This window comes from Drosophila eugracilis, unplaced genomic scaffold, assembly GCF_018153835.1.
Source record: "Drosophila eugracilis isolate 14026-0451.02 unplaced genomic scaffold, ASM1815383v1 contig_2136, whole genome shotgun sequence".
NCBI classification, from domain to species: domain Eukaryota; kingdom Metazoa; phylum Arthropoda; class Insecta; order Diptera; family Drosophilidae; genus Drosophila; species Drosophila eugracilis.
In genome coordinates, this window is record NW_024573018.1 from 57632 (window position 1) to 78257 (window position 20626).

At 41.8% G+C, this 20626-nt stretch overlaps 1 protein-coding gene across 1 annotated transcript; it reads right to left on the minus strand.

Moving 5' to 3' along the window:
- Positions 1 to 2245: 2245 nt before the first annotated feature.
- On the minus strand, positions 2246 to 6472 carry LOC121529942 (lamin Dm0-like). The gene is made up of 5 exons (XM_041818048.1): positions 6284 to 6472; positions 6137 to 6225; positions 5609 to 5994; positions 3082 to 3270; positions 2246 to 2406 (listed from the first exon to the last, which is right to left on the minus strand). The coding sequence occupies exons 1-5, from the start codon at positions 6470 to 6472 to the stop codon at positions 2246 to 2248; spliced, it is 1014 nt and encodes a 337-aa protein (XP_041673982.1).
- Between the last annotated feature and the right edge of the window lie 14154 nt (positions 6473 to 20626).

Sequence of the window (20626 nt, forward strand, 5' to 3'; positions counted from 1 at the left end):
GTGAGCATAAATGGTTTGAAATTAGGAATGGAGTAATATATAGAAAGAGTAATAATAACAGACTTTTATTTTATGTGCCGAATCGAATGGACGAACATGTGCTTTACAAGAATCATGATGGATTAGGTCACATTGGAAGGGACAAAATGTTAGACGCTATTAGCAAAAGTACTGGTTTCCGAACATGACGGAGAAAGTGTCCGAACATATTTAAAATTGTTTGAAATGTATAGCTTATTCCTTGAAAGTGGGCAAAGGAGATGGATACTTGCATAGTAACCCTAAAGGTAATAATAAAATCATTTACATAGATCTTTATGGGGCTGTGGACAACAGTAGATCAAAGAAACATACGAGTACATATATAAGCTGTTGAAGATGCATAATTAAAATTTGTTAGGCTGTATACGACCAAAATGACGAATTCTAAGGAAGCAGTCAATGCATTAGCTGATTATTTTCGAGAGTACAGTAGACCCAAATGTGTGATTTTAGATCGTGGAAGTTGCTTTACGTCAGCAGAATTTAAAAAATGTATGGAGGAAAACAGTATTAAACACATCAAAATTGCGCAGGGGTCGCCTCAGGCAAATGGCCAAGTTGAGCGAATTAATAGAAATTTAGGTCCGATGATAGCAAAATTGAACGAACCGGAAAAGCGTTCACATTGGGATAGGATCATTGAAAAAGTAGAATATTATATGAATAACACAATTCATAGTAGCATAAAACAGAGATATAGTTAAATTTTATTTGGTATAACTCAAAGAGGACAAGTTTGTGATGAGTTAAAAGAAAAAAGATTTGAAGAGGACAGTAATAAAGAAAATGTTAGGAAAACATTAGAAGATATTAGGAAAGAAGCTGAAGAAATTACGATCGCAATTAACATATGAAGTCTACTATAATGCAAAAAGAAAAACCGCAACGCATCTTAGAGAAGGTGATTATGTTGTAGTTAAGAACTTTGATAGTACGGCAGGTGTAGCGAGAAAACTAAAGGCCCTTATTGCATTGAGAAAGTTCTGAAGAATGACAGATATTTCCTCAAAGACATCAAATGGTTTCCGTTATCTCGGAATCCATACAAAGGCGTGTGGAGTGCTAGTAATATTCGGCATTGGATAAAATAAAAAATAACCAACTATGATAAATTGTAAATATAATAGACTCTAAGAAAACCAATTGTATAAATCTTAAACTTCAATGTTTAAATTGTAAGACAATAATGTCAGAGATAGTGGGATATCTCAGGGTCAGGACGGCCGAGTTGTAAACGGCTGGGTATTAATTATGTATACTAACTTAGATTATTATATTATATTGTAACCGCTGGTCACACTTCTGATCTGGAAACTTAGCGGCCTGCGAGCAGCTAGTTAGTTCGTATTGAAAGTTGAAAGAGAACATAACAAAAAGAACTATATTATGTGGTTTAATAGAAATTATTTTTTTGTGATGAAAAATGAATGTTTCTATGTGCATTTTTGAAAATAGCTTCTGTTTTGAGGAGGGCATTAATTTATGCCACCTGTTTCTAAATATTTTGTAACATAAAATTGCACGGTGAAAAAGAAAAATCCGAGAGAGTTATTTTCAAAGGTTTATTTTAGCGGCGCTGAGACTGCGTTTCTATAGCGATAAAGAACGAATGTGTGGGGGCGAGCCGAGCGATCGTCGACTCGCGAGCGCTAATCTCGGCTTGTATTAAGATAAATGAGATAATTCAGCAGACAGTAATGCTGAACCAATTACAAACCATAATTCTGGTATTAGCTAGCTGACTGCTCCCGACATACTCCCCCCGTTGAAAGAGCTATACTTGCAAGCGAAATGGTCTCGAGGGGCAAGACAGCTAATTTCCTTGTTGGCCGCTTGCAAAATCCAGCGCAACTCGATCGACGCCGTCATCTCCGGAGACAGGGCTCTCCACCCTGCCGAGGCGCCACCGCAAGGGAGGTAAATTGTCATCCTTGATTAGGACCATACTGCCTGGCTGCACGTTGTGCTCGGGGGAGCGCCGTTTGCTCCGCTCCTAAAACGAGGAAACTAAGGATAAGCGCGTAGATGCTCCTACCTTTAGACTCCCTGAGACGATCCAGCCAAGTCTGGTTTTCTGCAGGCTGGGCAAGTGGTTTTCTAATCTAATTTGTCCAATGCAAAGCAACTCGAAGAGTAAACTTGCTCCAATAAGCATGTTAATGCGCTGACTTTTGTAGAAGTGAGGGTCGGCGAGCTCGAGATTTTATGGTATCTTCCATTCAGATGGGTTAAGGTCGAACTGTGGGTGATAATCTGTGATTGACTGGGTAACGGTAGCTACAAGGGACGCGCTGTACTTGGCATCAGCGGATTGTGCGAAAATGTTGACCGACTCATCTGATGCTAGCGAGGACTCGTTCATCCCTGATATAGAGCTTGTTGAGTGATGGATTTGGAGTTGCAGTTGATTTGCGTTACGAGAGGTGACGAAGTTGATTTAAGAGGCCGAGTCGAGTAAGGCCCGGCAAGGCACGAATTCGCCAGAGCGGTTTTTGACATAAACTATTGCAGTGACAAGCAACACGTAACCGGCATCATTTGGCGACGAAGCTACTGGTGGTATTATGGGCAAGGCTACAGAAACTAAAGATGAGGTAATCGGCGGCAGTTCAGGACCAGGCTGAGGAAGGGTTGCTATGGGATTCGATTGCATATGCAGAAGAGTATGATGCTTCTGGTGACAGTTTCTACAGCTGCCAGATTTGCATTGCCGTAAGCTGTGTCCATTCCGTAGGCAATTTATACAAAGGTGCAACCTTTTTGCTTCGTTGTAGCGCTGAGTTGGAGTCAATCCTAGAAGCTCTGGGCATTTCGTCAAATAATGGTCCCTTGACTCACATAGTACCCACGATGGCAATGTCGAAAACGTAGCAATAAGTGCGTTGCGATGACTTCTACTAGCTACATTTCCCACCTGTTCGCTAGGTGTATGGTCTACCATAGCGCATTCTAAATTCTCCAACATGCGTCACCGAAGATCTAAAAATGTGGAAAATTTGTCCCAATTCGGCAGCTCCTTTGCAGGCAGCCCTTCCTTACACCTCTCCTGGTTCCGATGGTCCAGCTTTGAAGAGATGAGATGGAACAAAACACCGTCAAGAATTTCCTGCGTAGTTGCCATAGTACTGAGGGCGCGCAAGTGTGAATTTGCCTTGTCACTCAATTGCCATAAACCACTTGCTGATCCCTTCTCCACACCTGGTAGCTTGAATAATGACGAATGTGAGCCTGGAAATGTAACAATTTATTATCAAAACGTAAAATCAATAGTTCTAAGGCCCTGTCAGGGATCGAATAGTGTCCAACTCTGCGCCATCCAAGCAGGAACGAAGATGCTGGAATTTTTCTACATTTGACAAGTCCTCGTTTGTTCCCACCACAGGGTTGAACATAGCGAAGAAGTCCGGCGAATCGATGAATAATCCTTCAAATCGCGGAAGAGGAAATTCCGGTAGTCTGGTAGGCCTAGAATTGCGCTACTGGAACTGATGCCATGCAATTCGGTTGAATTTGCCATAGACTTTCTTCTTTCAATGGTCAAATAGAGGTAAATTCTCCCTTTTGTGTCACAGTAGGCGGTGGAAATTCTAATGCGCGCGTCGGATTCCCTATCCGCGAGCTCTAGCCTTTCAAGGTGAAGTTGAGAGCAGTCGAAGTCGGAATTCATCCTCTCGACTAACTCTAACCGCACCTGCAATTCACTTTCATCAAACTTGGCCAACTGTTCATCACTCAAGAATGCACTTAATGCCGCAAGTTGACGCACCACGGAATTTGACTGTGCCCGATAAAAGTCTTCGTTATCTCGGGCACGTTGCACAAGTTCTGTTTTATTTGATTCCGACATTTCGGATTATTTTTGGAAAGGGTATACAACAGTCACTACGCAAACTTTCCGATGCACTTGACTAACGGCGAGAATAGAAGTAGCGGTTAGAACGGAACCGAAAAACGAAAAAACCTCCGCTTAGCAACCGAAATTATGTAACGCTCGGCGTTCTGTATAAGTCGCCGACTGCTGCTGACTGCAGCTTTGGTTTGCAGGTATAAGCGAATACAATCAATGCGAATTGAGTTTGTTGACCTTTACACAGAATTGTGTAAGAGGCGCTTGGAATTATTAAAACGATATTTAATAAATTCTTAACATTCACACGCGTTCACGATCACGTCAGGGTCACCAATGCTTTGAGGAGGGCATTAATTTCCACCTGTTTCTAAATATTTTGCAACTTAAAATTGCACGAAAAAATGCGGTGCCGTGAACGGTGAAAAAGAAAAAGCCGAGAGAGATATTTTCAAAGGTTTATTTTAGCAGCGCTGAGACTGCGTTTCTATAGCGATAAAGAACGAATGTGTGGGGGCGAGCCGAGCGATCGTCGACTCGCGAGCGCTAATCTCGGCTTGTATTAAGATAAATGAGATAATTCAACAGACAGTGATGCTGAACCAATTACAAACCATAATACTGGTATTAGCTAGCTGGCTGCTCCCGACAGCTTCTATAGTATGTTGGGGATAAGTTTGTTTTTGTATACAGTAAATATAAAGATGGGTATATGTATAAGTAGTATTTTTTTTATTGTATAGTAATTACTGGTGTTTGTATAGTATTATGTTGAGAATCTGCAAGACAGGCAATATACGTGTGTGTAAGTTCCTTATTTTTTGTGAAGATTCTAGCATGGAACAAAGTGGTTGGTCGGTTTGCTGGGCAACAAGAAGTTCTTTATATAAAAGATTTGGGCCAGCTTTTGGTGTCGCAATTGATATGGATGCAAGATAAAATTTTTATTGTACCATTTTGCTTGGGATATTTTTATTTGATAATTTATAATAATGCGCGATGCATTCTGTGCCAATCGGCAATGATGGTCACAATAAATATAGATTTTTGTGAAAAAAATTGTAGTGTTTGATTTTGATTAAATATTGATTAATTAATTAAAATAATAATTAATTAATTATTTATCAATATAAATAAATATATCCATAATAATGCGCGATGCCTTTTGTGCAAATCGGCAATGATGGTCACAATTGGTATAGATACATATATTTTTTCAATTTAGATATCCATATTTAATGCGCGATGCATTCTGTTCCAATCGGTGATGATGGTCACAGTTAATATAGATCTTTGTTAGGGTTTAGTTGGTAAACATGCACACACTTTTTTATTAGGCCTCACTAACTCGCTGACTTTGATTGTATTTTATTATTTTCACTTTTATTTTTTCGAGACAAGCGTTTCTCTATTCGTTTTCTTCTTTTTTATCCATTTCCACTTTGTCCCTTGGCTTACCCAATTATTACATAGCGAAATAGCGAAATAGCGTAGGTCAGCGTGGCCCAGTTGTTTACAATATTCAGGTTTGGCTGAGCCCACCGTTAGTGTGCCATTGGAGGGGGTTTGGATGGAGGTGAAGTCATCTGTAACTCACGCGATACAAAAAAACATTAAATTGCATGTGAAACTGGAAGACCCAAAACAAAAAAGAAACTGCTGATAAGCCCGTCCGCTCGTCCCTCCCCCATTTGAAGGCTGACCCTTTAACTAAGTCACGCTTGCGACTCATTGCGCCAGAGGAATTGCAACGTGAAGGCGGGGTACGCGTGGAGGTACGCAGCGATTGCTGCCTGAACTGTACCGAGGCCGTGCTGGCGGCTGGGGTAATGTTCAGGAACGCCTCCTCGCCGACCAGCAGCTGGTCGGCGATTTCCAAGACCAATGAGACCTTGACGTCCATGAGTTCCTGGTATTCCTGAGCCACCTCATGGCCGTGACGCTCGCGAATGTTATAGAGTTCGAATTCACGTACGCGACAATTGAGAGCTGCATGCAGATTGTCAATATGAACACGTGTCCAGCGCAACTCTTCTACTTGTACATGCAACAGCGTCTTGCAGACGACGGAATTTATCCTCGTATAGCGACTCGATAATTCGCTTCTGCTCAGTTCATCAGTTCATCAATCTGGCAATGGCCAGATTGAATTTGCTCAGCTCATTCAAACGCGACTCGTACGTGCGGTTATTACCCTCAGCAGTGCGGCAGTCCTTGGTTTTATTGTCCAGACGGTTCTTCCGCTACTCGTTCTCCTCCCACAGACGCTTGCTACCGATCTCGCCACGGACACTATCCGTGGCCATATCTTCCAGAAGGCGACGCGTCTCCATTAGCTAGGCCTCGCACGTGTTCCAATAGTCTCGCGGGTGACCGAGACCTTGTGGCCTGCACCTCGATGCTGAGGCGTGAATTCTCTGTCTCCAAGTTACGCTTACGGTCAATATAGGTGGCCAGACGATCGGTCAGGTTCTGCAGCTCAACCTCCTTAGCCACGCGAGAGTGCCTGGTGGAGCTCAGGGGGCAGGAGACCGCTGGTGAAGCGGCCAGACTGGGGTGCACCCATCTCCAGAATCTACCCATTCAAAGCGCGTATTCTGCACAAGAGACAGACAGTCTCCTAGTTGGATTTACCCAACTGATAGCAGATCAAAAAAACAGGCTGGCTCCAGTCAGCAAATCCACACGCTGCGCTCTGTGGAAGTTGGGATCTGCCAGATCCTCATCGGCAGGTACCTTTCAGTTGCAGACATCTATGTTTCGACCAGGTTGACGCTCTACGATCTGAGACGCCACAACTGCCTCAATGCATACCGAATACGTGGATAGGCGAGACTTCAGGCAAACATTAACAGATGCTCCATCCGTAGTGAATTCAGTGTCTCCAAGGCCAGTCACCGCTACAGAGCATAAAGCTTGGCTGGCCAGCCCTGATGTGATGAGGTAAACTTTTGAGCCAGAATCAAGTAGCGCTCGGAAGGGAAAGAAGTCTCCTGATCGGCCACTAACGAGAATGATAGCGGTTGGCAATATCACTGCTTCAGCGTGGCTATCCGGGTCACGAGCGCGTTAGCTGGTGCAGCCTAGGAGGTAGCAACGCCAGGATTGGCGATTGGATCTATTGGAAGGATCCACGCCGGAAGCTGTAGCAGTGCTGGGTAATTGCTGAAACGGATGTAACAGGGCATGATGCATGCGATTACTCGATGGGCAGCGGGAGGACGAGTGCCCAGACTTGAGGCAAACGAAGCACAGGGCAAGACGTCGGACTTCATCGTTTCATTCTTCAACTGGCAAGGCGAGGAACCTTGGGCAAAAAGGCACAGTATGTGCCAGGATACCGCAAAGAGTACACGAGCCGACGGAGCATTAAGGAGCATGCACGAACGATTGTTAATTAGCCAACGTCGGCTCAGTTGATCCGCTGGCGGATGCGAAGGCCATATCCACAGTCTCAAGGGTACGGCGCCTTTGTTCCAAAAACCGAGCCATAGATCCCCAATTTGGGAGGGAGTCGTCCCACTTCGCCCTTGTTACAGGGTCCAGTTTTTGAAAGATGATCTGGATGAGGAGGCATCCTTGAGTTTTTTCCGCCATCTCGGAACTCATGGGCCCGCAAATGACCATTGAATCGGTCGGATAACTCCCGAAGAGTTGCAACGTATCCCGGCTCACCTACCCTTAGCTGCAAGATCTCGTTAATGTGAGCCTGGAATATTAATTGTCGATTACTAAAACGGATCATGGGCAACATCATAGTTAGCTTCAGTAATCTGCAACGCTCTCACAGTCTCCAAGGCGTACTCCCGCAGACACGAAATGAGTCACCTGGGCTTCTCCATCTTGGTCAAGTGAGGATTGCTGTCAATCGTAATCTTAAACCGCGCGCAAAATGTTGGCATCGGCAATGAGGAGTGTATGCGTGTTTGGAGTGGGTCAAATACCAGCACCACTGGTACCATCCAATAGCGTAGAGTGAGCAGCAACTCTACTTGAGCGCTTGGCAACTTCCACTTCCATCTGGATGTCGACGTGCATGTCCGAGGCTAGCTGAGAGAATTTCCAATACAAATCACTCCCGTTTTCGCTATAATTTAGCTCCTTCAATTCCTCCTGAAGACGCTCCATTGACTCGAGGGTCATAACGGTTGAATCTTCGGTCCGCATCGCAGCCTTGTCACAAGTCACCTCTGCTCGTCATCCTCTCCCTGTTTGCAGCAGCAGATCCAGCGGCGTCATCTCCAGACTCCATTATGTAGTTAAAGTGCACGGTTATTACAACAAAAATAACAAGTTTTCGTGGCACTTTTAAACTAGTCACAATTATTAAAACGGTTCAGTTCAATTTCCAATTTCCGAATTTCAAATCAAAACCAAATAAACTCCGCAACAAAACCAAGCCGAATGCAAAAGCGCTTGCGCTACAAAATAACAGTAAAGCGCATGCGAAGAACTAAAATAAAATAGAAACTGCTGATAAACCCGCCTTTGGCAGCTTGGCCCAACAATATATATGTATATATATATATATGTATTTATATGTATAAGCATATAAATCTCTACATAACAAAATTATTTATATTTTAATTATATTTTTTGGCCTAGACGTGCACACAATTATACTTATATGTATTTTTTTTTTAAACAAATAAATAAATTTATTAAACGTCAAAAAGCCAACTTAATGGCTATAATACGTTGAGAACAAGAGTTTATTTTTTTTTACTGTTTTAGGACTCAAGAAAATTTTTGCATCCCCTTGTCCAGAGATCGGCTGTATACCTTCGCTTTAGTCGTCTTTTAATTCTTCCGTTACCCAACGAAGAAGCAAGGTTGTTAGTGTGAGCTGTGAGACGATCGTTGTACCGACTCGAGTGCCTCCCTAATAGAGGGAGTGTGCTTAAACAACCAGCTAAGCTTCCAAAACTTGGAACGACAAGTAGCTACTAATATGAGGCCCAAGTACTTCGGGATGGTATCGTCGTGAAGTTTAACCTCCGGAAGAGACCACCTGATAGTTCATTTGCCATATGAGTCCGGAAATTGCTGGGTGATTCTTGATGCTTCGATACGGCAAGCGCTCAGAAAGAAAAAGGTTCAAAAAGCATATGAGCGTCTTTTAATATGTGCATCCATCAATTGCAATGTCGACTCTGAGTTAAATTCGAAATGCTCCTGCTTCATAGACAAAATTTATTGAGAAAATGCCTCTGTTGTCGGATTAAGTTCTTGTATCAGATATGATCCTAAAACTATTATTTGTGTTCATGTAAATAGGAAGTTGTAATCCTTACTCAGTTGACAAAATTTTCGAATTAAATATAGTTGTAATTTTGAATTCAAAATAATGATTTTCGGCCAATTAAATTCAAAGCGTATGGGAACCTTGCAACTGTTTGTCGACAGCTGATTGTCTATTTTATCTGTCCATTTTGAGCAAGAAATTTTATTGGCCCGACTCTAGGCAAGCACCATGTTACAATTAAGTCGATCCCTGTTGAAATGGCGCCAAGGCAATAAAGTCGCAGTAGATCCACATGGACGCCGTTGGCTAAGGCGTTTAATGCGCGTCCGGGCAGAGGATAAATTTTACTCGCAACGATGTGATAAGAGCAGGGGTCCGTAAATCTAAATGAAACTGACTAGGTTTCCACGACCGTTTTCCTCACAAAAAGTCTTCCGTTTGTCAAAACTACAAAGTTTCGAGGGCTGCTTCTTACCGCGTGGCAATGTAAAGAGTTTATTTTAAAGGCCACATCGGACACAGTCGGCACAGCTACTCGAGTTCGAACGGATAGCGCATTCACAATGCAAGGCTTGCAGGCTGCATCAGCATTTGTGGCGTGGTAAAAAGCCTCAACACGAACCGTGCCCTTTATAGAGACCTAGCGCTTGTTTTCCTTTTGCACAAGAAGGAGCGGTTACGGATTGAGCGTCTCGATGTGTACATTCTTTAGCCATGTTGGAAGTTTATTAATGGATCAGTTCTACCCACTGCTTTGCGGCAAAGCCATGTCCCTAAAGACATTGGTAAAAAGTATTTCTATATGCTTGTTCCGCCAATACTTATGACAATTTCTTATATATCTTATTTTTCCGCAGAAAATGTTAATATACGTGAGAACGCATATAGATTTTATCTGCAGCCAACCGAGATCCAGGAGGAACTGCAGCGCAGCTCTGTTGCGTTGCCGCCATGAGCTGGCCCGCAGTTGTGGTTTTTACTTTCCAGGCAATCTACACTGTCGCTCGTCACTTTCAGACTCACCAACCAATTTTCGAGGATATTCTTTCAAGTATTTTTTGTTGCCAGCGATATACACGCATTAGCACCAACACCAAGCGATCAATGCAGGGATGCTACTCTGGCCTTCTCTCAGTTAAAAGCCGTGCTTGGCAGCTTCGCTTCAGCCACTTTTTGGGATACGGAGCTGAGTATTACGTCTACATCGTTTTGGAGACAATCGCGTCCTTGTACTGTCAGAGGTAATTTATAGCAACGCCTTCAACCAAAACGCAGATTGAAAGTACCGGCCAGAAACTTTAGTGGCCTACTTTATAAAATGCGAAATGATGCCTAGCTTATTGACCGACACATTGATCTTGATAGTGACAATGACGAGAAAAAATCTAGAACCAGATAATCAGTTGTCTTAATCTTCTCAGATATTTTAAATTGTATAAAATATTGTGATATGGATTGAAAGGTGCGATTGGTGCTCTGTATATATATATATATATATATATAAATCGCTACACAATGAAATTATTTTTATTTGAATTTTATTTTTAGACTTAAACGTGCATAAAATTATTTATAAGTTATTATAATCTAAAATTTCTAAACACATTTTAATTATCGTTTTGGTTGAAATTAAACGCTCAGAAAGAAGAAAGGTTTAAAAAGGCATCCATCAAGTGTAACCTCGATTCTGAGAAAAATTAGAAATGCTCCTGCTTCATAGACATTATTTATTGAAAAATGCCTCTGTCGTCGGTTTGGGATGTTGTAGCAGATTCGATCCTAAAACTATTATTTGTGCTCATCATAAATTTAACATTAAATATATTTGTAATTTTGAATAAAAACTAATGATTTCCCGCCATTTCAATTCAAAGCGTATGGCAACCTAGCAACTGTTTGTCGACAGCTGATTACATATTTAATCAGTCCATTATGAGCAAGAAATTTGAGTGGTCCGATCTAGACAAGCACCATGTTACAATCAAGTCGAACCTTGTTGAAATGACGAATACAGACGGATAAATTTTACTTGTAACAATGTGGTAAGAGACACAGTCCGTAAATTTTAGGACAAGTGGATAGGTTTTCACGTTTAGGTATCCTTCTTATTGCGTGACAATGTAGAGAGATTATCTCAAAGGACATATAGGACACAGTCGGCAGGTGGCACAGCTGATCGAATTCGTACGGATAGCGTATTCGTAAAGCAAGGTTTGCAGTCTCTAGGCTTGCATCAGCATTTGTGGCGTGGTAGAAAGCCTCAGCACGAACTATACCATTTATTGAAACCTAAGCGAAGTTGTGGAAAATACGGACAAGCTAACAACCAGCAATATGGACAGTGATATAGCGAATCTGTTCCTTTTGCACGAGAAGGAGCGGTTACGGATTGAGCGTCTTAATGTGTGCATTCTTCCTTGTCGGCAGTGTATTAAAGGAGCCGTTCTACCCAGTGTTTTGCCGCAAAGCCGTGTCCCTGAAGCCATTGATAAAACGTATTTCTATATGCTAGTTAAGGCAATACTAATGACAGTTTCCCATCTGATAATGTAATTTTCAGCAAATAATGTTAATACACGTGAGACCCCATGTCACCTTTTTTTGCATTCGAGGAGGAACTGCAGCACAGATATATTGCATTGCTACCATGAGCTGGAGTTACCGACCAGTCGGTAGGGTAGGTACCCTGCAATACGCTAACTGGGCGGTCACTTGGAAGTGAAAGAAGAAACTAAGTTGCAGTCTAAACATTGTCCAAATTAGAGCAACAACCACTTGAGTCGTTGCCCCGTTAACATTTGCTGACATTGTAATAGGATGCTTATTTCACTTTGTATTGTTATGTATAAGTTCCTATGTATAGTACTCGTATACAAGAATTAATGTACACGTGTACACTTCTCGGCCACCGCTAAACAATATATGAATCTTGACTTCAACTCAACTTCGATAGTTATTCTTCTCTTGACAAAATTAAATCATAACTCGAAACTAAATTCAATTAATATTATAGGATTCTGGACTCGCTTGGATCCCCCAGAAATGGATACCATAACTGGCGCAGCCGACTACGAACCAGGACGGACCTTAGGATAACGAAGTGTTAAAAAAGATCTCCCAAACCGATATAACAAAAGACCAAAATTCGAGAAGTTCCATTAAAGATCCTTGAGACATTATTTTTGTTTCATAGGCATTGCAGCAAAACTGATATTTGATCAGGGCGCTAAATTTTCTGGGCTGATTTTTATCGATTTCTGCAAACAATATAACTGTGTTACCCATGTAACGTCATTCCAACAACCCATTAATCTCTAACTAAAATTTATAGATTTATTTTCGAAACCAGGAAAGCTAATAAACTAGAACAAGATCATGAAGAAATTTTATTTGAAGCCTTAGTCACTTACAACAACAGCAACAAAATACACATCATTCGAATTATTCTCAGGTAGAACTCACATCTTCAAGACTATCTACAAAAGCTTAACAAAATAAAAAAAATTTCAGAATTAAAAAACTAAACGAAAATAAAACTCAACCAGTCTCACTTAATACGGATGATATAATATTGAGAAAAAATAGAAGTAAGAAACTTACCCCGCGTTTTTCAGAACACAGAGTACTAAAGGATAACAAGATCACATTAATATCAACTAGAAAACAGAAATTAAAAAAATAAAAAAGAAAATTAAATAAATCAACTTCATTTGATTTTAAAGATTCGCGTTCATCGCAGCCCAGGACTTAAAGGTCCAACAGTTAAAGAGCGACACAACCCAACCAAAAACCATTTAAGAAAAGCAAAAATTATACAATCTCATAAATATCTTATACATAGAATTAACCTACAAGATTTTATTGATGATGTTATCAATTTTCAGAGAGCAATTTACCAACTAATGGAAAACACGGATGCAAATGACGAAATTGAAAGCTTATTAACGAAACTTCTGCAACTAAAAGGTAGGGTAGAGCTGTTGTTACCTATGAAGAGACAAAGGTGGTATTTTCGGTATTTGCGGTATTTTCGCTAGTTGGCGCTGAAAGCGCGAAGTTCTTGTTTTATTCGTCGCATCAGGTCATACTATACCATTTTGGAAAGCTTATTTCAGGCGCTAACACGTGTTTGATTAATTGTATTTTCTTTTAAGTCGTTCGTGAGTTATAGCGTCGCAATCATGGAGCAAAATCAAGAGAAAATACGGCAAATTTTACAGTACTACTACGATAAAGGCAAAAATGTATCTCAAGCCCCCAATAAAATTTGTGCAGTTTATGGACCCAAAGCAGTTTCCATTTCCACCGCACAACGATGATATCAACGTTTTCGTTCTGGTGTAGAGGTGGTCGAAGATGCGCCACGCTTCGGAAGGCCTGTCGTCGAAAATTGGGATAAAATCGCTGAAATGGTCTAAAGAGACCGGCATAGTAGCAGCCGTAGCATCGGTCAAGAGCTGGGCATGAGTCATCAAACCGTTATACACCATTTGAAGAAGCTTGGAGTCACTAAGAAGCTCGATGTATGGGTGCCACACGAATTGACGCAAAAAACATCTTTGACCGTATCGACGCATGCGAATCGCTTCTAAATCGCAACAAAATCGACCCGCGTTGGGAACGCGTTATCGAACAAAACGGCGCATATTTGACTTGAATCGCATTATTGTAACCAATTTTATGAACAATTGAAAATTCAATAAAAATACCGCAATACTTGAAAATCCGGGAGAGTTTTCCCGGAAAAATTACTTGTAAAATTTAAGAAGCGAAACAAGCGAAACGAAGTTGACTCCAAAGTTTATTGCTGCCAGCTGTTTCGAGGTTCGATCGGTTAATGTTCTCCCGAGAGCAGCATACCATTTCGCATAGCCACGAACAGAAAAGCTTATCAGTTAGATCACAACAACTCGGCTATGCCCAAGCTTGAGTGCAACTGATAAGCTTTTGTACATTGGTTTAAGGTGATTTGTTTACATTTTGGCTGCGTATATTCAATTAATTCATTCTTTTCATCTATCCTTAAAACTAACAATAAAACTTAATCTACTGCTCCAACATTCCGGCCCCGTTGAAGGCCTCCGGCGCTTTAACCTCCTCGTTAGGAGCGTTGCTTACTGGCAGCAATGCCAGTTTGTGGATGGCGCGCTTGATGACGCCTCCGGACGTCCGTGCCACACGCACTCTTCCGTCCTCACCGACTATTGTTGCCACCACGCGGCCTGTAAGCCACCTTTGCGGGGGCATGTTGTCCTCGTGCACGAGCACCAGGCACCCGACCTCCAGATCGCGGCCCTCGACGCACCACTTGTTGCGATGCTGCAGGCTGGCGATGTAGTCCTTGGACCAGCTGGCCCAAAACTGCTGCTTGAGATCGGACAGCATTCGCCACCGCCTCAAATATCCGCAACTGGCCTTGCTGAAGATTCCGCCTGTGCCGGACTCTTGCGGCAGGGTGATCAGAGGCTGGCCGATAAGCAGATGTCCTGGGGTCAGGGCCTCTCCATCGTTGGGATCGTTGCCTGGCGACGCGATCGGTCGAGAATTGAGCAGCGCTTCTACCTCGACCAGGTGGGTGCTGAGCTCGTCCGCTGCCAGCTCGGCGTTGCCGACTCCTCGCAGCAGCCGGTGTTTGGCGGCCTTGACTGCTGCCTCCCACAGTCCTCCGAAGTGTGGTGACCTCGGCGGTATGAAATACCACTCGACGCCTCTCTAAGCCGCGTATCCTCTCAACTGTTCCTGACTGCGGTGAAACGCTGCGCTCAGATCCTTGAGGACGTTGCTCGCTCCCACGAAGTTCATGGCGTTGTCGCTGTACATCTTCTGCGGCAGCCCTCTCCTCCCGACGAACCTTTTAAAAACGGATAAGAAGCTGTCAGAGGATAAATCTACAGCGAGCTCAAGGTAAACAGCCTTTGATGAAAAACACATGAAAACGGCAACATAAGTCTTGATAGGAGGTTTACCGCGGATCTTTAGTGACACATAAAATGGTCCGCAAAAATCTACCCCGCAAATCAAAAAGGGGTGTGCTATCTTGACCCTATCGGCTGACAAATTGCCCATTATCTGACCCATTAGCACTGGTTTGTATTGAAAACAGTGGACACAGCTACGGACAACTTTCGTGCACGCTTCTCGCGCATTGATTAGCCATATCTGCTGTCTCGAAAGTGATACCATCACCTTGGCGCCAGCATGGTAATGAGTACGATGCAGGTCTCGAAGAAATAGCGAAACAAATTCTGATTTTGAGGACAGTAATATTGGAAATTTGGCATCATACGGAATTTGTGCATTTAACAACCTTCCCCCAACTCGGATTAATTGAAGTGTTACCCCTTCTAGCTCGCTAGTGTATAAGAAAGGATTTAGACGTTGAGGATGTGGGTTTATAGTTTCAGATTTCTCTAGCTTGACATATTCTAAACCAAAATCAGCTCTTTGATATACTTGGACCATTCTTAGAAACGATAACTTAAGTTCGTTAGCCGATATAACAATATCGCGATTATTTTTCTTCCCTTGAATAAACCGATTTACATATGCCATAATCCGCAGGAGTTTATTGAATGACGAACATCTTCCAACAAGCTCAATGAAGACATTCGGTTGATTTGTTGTGACGAAACATACTGCCACGCTTTTCTTGTTCTCGGACAACTGTAACTCCGGTGAAACTTCAATCTGATGAGAACGAGGCCACTCGTTAGGATGTCGGAGTAAAAATTCTGGTCCATTTTCCCATAGCGTACATTTTAAACCCTCTATATCTGTTCCACGTGATACTTAATCGGCTGGATTATCTACCGTGGGCAGATGCCGCCAGACAACATTCTCTGAGAGCTCTTGAATTTCAGAAACTCTATTCGCAACAAATATAGCTAGAGTGGACGGATCCCTCTTTAGCCAGTATAAAGTGACTTGGGAATCCGACCAGAAGTTGATGCTTTCAAACTCTAATTTGTTAAGCAAGGGAAATACTTGAGCCCATAATTTGGCAAGCAGATGCGCTGGACACAGCTCGAGCCTTGGAATCGATTTGGTTTTGAGGGGAGACACTCTCGACTTGGCGGTCAGCAGTCTTGACAAACTATTTGTCCCAGCCACGGTACGAATATAAATGCAACAGCCATAGGCGTGGCTCGATGCATCAGCAAATCCGTGGATTTGAACACTGTCATAGGAAGACAAACAAATGTATCGAGGAATGGATATCCGGTCAATTTCTAGTAAATTCTGTTTGAATTCATTCCAACTGGTATGTAAATTCATGGGAACCGATTCGTCCCAATCCAGTTTTTGTCGCCACAGTTCCTGAAGCAAGATTTTAGCTCTCGTGATCAGCGGGCACAACAATCCCAAGGGATCAAACAAACGGGCTGTGACGGATAAAATGTTGCGTTTAGTTGGTGGTAGGGACTGAAACGAATCCTCCAAACTATAATGAAAGGCATCACTCTGTGGGTTCCATCTCATCCCAAGCGTTTTCACGGACTCGGAAGTGTTGAACATAAGCGATTTTTCTGATCCCTGGTTAGTCATCAAACTTGGGTGATTTGTTGCCCATTTGGCCAGCTGGAAACCCCCGAACTCTAACACCTTGGTCACTTCTTTGCGAATGACTTCCAACACTTCAAAACTGTTTGCTCCTGTGAGCATATCGTCTACATAGAAGTCACTTGAAATTACCTCTGATGCGACAGGATGTGACTCAGAGTAAATTTTTGCCAGTTCAAAGTGGCAACGAATGGCCAAAAATGGAGCAAAGGCTGTTCCATGAGTGACAGTGTTGAGGCGATAGGCTTGGAGAGCTTGCGTCGACTTTTCCCTCCACGATAAGTTGGAAATTTCTGTCTTCATTGGCAATGTTAACTTGCCTATACATCTTCGAGATATCAGCAGTCAAGGCATATTTGTGTAATCGAAATCTTGCCAAAATAGCGTAAAGCTCCCTCTGAATCGTTGCACCCACCATTAGAGTCTCATTTAATGAAATCGAGGTTGACGTTTTACTTGAAGCGTCAAAAACAACTCGCAACTTTGTGGTGCTACTATGAGGTCTCAGGACACATTGATGTGGAATGTAATAGTGTTGTCCTGGAGGAGGTGTTGGAAGCAGCGACATATGCCCAAGGTTAAGATACTCTATCATAAACTCTTGATACATGTCACGTAACTCGCGATTATTTGCAAGCTTGTGCTCCAACGCAAGAAATCGGCGCCTTGCCGTTTCGAAGGATAAGCCTAAAACACTTGGATTTGTCTTAAATGGCAACTTTACCTCAAAACGACCTGACGAAAGCCTGTGTACTGTTTTCTCAAAGTGCTGCTCGCAAGCAACTTGTTCAGCTGTATACACAGCCTTGGACCTCTGAGAAGTTCGAAAAAGGATTCTGCCCCAATTAGTAAGTCTACTATTGCAGGCTTGTGAAAACGAGGGTCTGCTAATTCAATATTTGCTGGAATTTTCCACTGTGCACAATTGACTTCGTTATCTGGTTGATATGATGAAATGGAGCCTAATACCCAAAACTCAGTAGCGAAACTATGAGCATTGACGCGAGAATGAATCGACGCGTTGACTTTGTGCCGTACTACCGAGTCGTTCTCCCCTACAGTAGTGATATTCAAATAGGATTCTTTCCTGCGTTACCTCAAACGCTGTGCTAAGTCCTCGGCCATAAAGTTTATTTGAGACCCTGAGTCTAACAGAGCTCGTGCTAATTGAAACTGTCCAAATCTATCCCGAACCTTAACGACAGCCGTAGCAAGAATAACTTGGTCACTACTTGCAACATGACAAGAATGTGCTTGATTGAGATGATCAAATGCTACTGAAGGTGCTTGGGCTTGCGCTTGAGGAAGTGATCCCGAAGAAGTTGGTTGCTGCTCTGTGAAGAAGTGTGTTATGAGGTTTGGAGCAAACGCGACACTTTATTGCTCTGCACTTCTTGACTGGATGACCTGGATTCAGACAATTAATACACAACCTATTGTGTTTCATAAAATCGAACCGTTGTATCACTGATAAAGCCATGAAAGGTTGACAACTGCCTAAACTATGGTTTGTCGCTGAGCAATATCGATCTGTTTGTGTGCATGAGAAGGAAGATTTGGAATATCCTGTATTGGAACCTTGGTTAGGCTTCCCTTTACTTTTGGTTGACTCTTCAGCAACTAAATGTTGATATCGCCGATTCAACAGAGTCGCACAATCAGACCATGTAGGCAGCGTATTATAATCTAGCTGTTCCTCAAATCTGGATTTTGTTGTGTGATCTACTTTGGACATTGCTATGTGAATAAAAATTGCGTTGTTTATTTCCTTTTCACTACCCAAGGACTGTAACGACGCGTAGAGGGCCGATATTTCATGTATAAGAGACCTCAAGCCTGATGCAGAGGGTTTTGATACTTGCGGGAGGTCAAACAGCTGAGAAATCGTGTCAAAAAAGATCAAACATTTATTATCGTACACGTTTTTAGACTAGCCAATGCCTTCTCATAATTTAAATCCGAAATTTGAAAAGCTTTCACAGTACCTAATGCATCATCTGTTAGACATGTTAGCAAATGGTTAAATTTCTCTATGCTTGTTAGAGATGGGTGGTTGTGAACTAAACTCTCAAAAGGACTTATAAAATTTTTGTAGTCGGAATGTTTTCCACTAAATTTCGGTAGATTCATTTTTGGTAACTGAGACGAATGACGATAACCACCTATATCACTTTGACTAAGTCTCTGAGGCTCGCATTCTCTCATTGCGGACCGATATAACGCTTTTGTAATTATGCACATCTCCTCAACAGACGCTCTTAAATCATTCACTGGATTTAGCACATCGATATCTCCTTGAATATCCATCAATTTCTCCCAATATGTTTCGAGAAGTTGCATTCGGTATTCCATTTGAAACCTATCGAATGAAATGGTTTTTTCCTCGAATGACGTTCTCATACGTTGAATGTCACTCATTACCCTGCCGTGTTTTTGCATAGCCACTATTAGTTTAGCACTAGGCTTTGACGATGATTCCTCTTCTTTCTCAGACATTTTAGGTTAATATAAAAAAAAATAAAATACTCCAAATAAAAACAGTCGGACACAAGGGTTAAATAAATTTATTTCCAAAATGCTCAAAATGCTTCCTTAATAAATTTCCAACAATATCTAAATTTAAAATTTTAAAAATTAAAAAATTTAATTTCTCCAAAAAAAAAATTATTAGGTTGGATAAGGGTTAAATGTGCACAGAAGCACCACCAAAATGCACAAAATACGTTTGTATGTGTGTTTGCCGTTCAACCAAAGCCGAAAAATGCACAAATGTGTAATTTCATTTGACAAATAAATTGTCCAAACTATTTAAGTGGATCCCATACGGGTTAAAGATGCCCACAAACACCGACAAAAAAAACCAACAAATGTATTAAACTTTTTCTCCAGGCCGAATCTTTGAATATACACCGAATTAATATCCAGGCAAATATGTACATATAAACATAAAACTGTGAGCAGGGCTTAAATTCACTGCCGAGTTTTGTGGGAACTGTTGGCTATATACAGTTTGAAAACCACTGCCGCTGCAATTGGCGCTAAAAATTAACCGATGTGTTGTTTTACATATGTACATACATATGTACAGCATAGAAGCCACTGACACTTATATATAGCAGACAAATAACTGCTCGCAAAATTTAAAACACCGTAAGTTTTGTCAAAGGCAGTTCACTTTTTAATTTTTTTATTCGGAAGTTTGGGTATATTTGGGGTGTAATAATATTTCTAATATATAAGTAGGTGCCAATAATGAATACCATGTAAAATGCACGCATACACACATAAAGTGGAGTGCTCACAAATTTTAATTTTTGTCACTGAATACCAGGTTGTTGTTAGGCATCATTTTCCAAGCACTTTCCTTCCGTATCCAACTGCTTTCGCCAACACTTCACTGCTTCGCCGAATTCCACCAGCTAGAATTTTCGCCAACAAATTTAAAAAACTAAACAGATGCCGAGACGACGAGAGGAGCACTGTTTTTGTTTGTTTTTTCCGACGCGAAAATTAATAACAAAACTAGCCGTAGTCCCTGTTCGGGCGCCATGAAAATCCGGGGGAGAAATTACTTGTAAAATTTAAGCAAAAAAAAGATTTGCGACTAGCGGCTGGGGAATTTCCATGAAGCGAAACAAACTAAACGAAGTTGACTCCAAAGTTTATTGCTGCCAGCTGCTTCGAGGTTCGATCGGTTAATGTTCTCCGAGAGCAGCATACCATTTCGCATAGCCACGAACAGAAAAGCTTATCAGTTAGATCACAACAACTCGGCTATGCTCAAGCTTGAGTGCAACTGATAAGCTTTTGTACATTGGTTTAAGGTGATTTGTTTACATTTTGGCTGCGTATATTCAATTAATTCATTCTTTTCATCTATCCTTAAAACTAACAATAAAACTTAATCTACTGCTCCAACAAATCTAATAGAA

Excerpts from the sequence above, each read along its gene's own strand:
- LOC121529942 (XM_041818048.1), bottom strand. The coding sequence starts at position 6,472 with ATGGGTAGATTCTGGAGATGGGTGCACCCCAGTCTGGCCGCTTCACCA. Across the intron at positions 5,995-6,136 it reads CGTCTGTGGGAGGAGAACGA|AAGCGAATTATCGAGTCGCT; the intron begins GTAGCGGAAGAA and ends TGAACTGAGCAG. Across the intron at positions 2,407-3,081 it reads CCATCGGAACCAGGAGAGGT|GGATGAACGAGTCCTCGCTA; the intron begins GTAAGGAAGGGC and ends GCTCTATATCAG.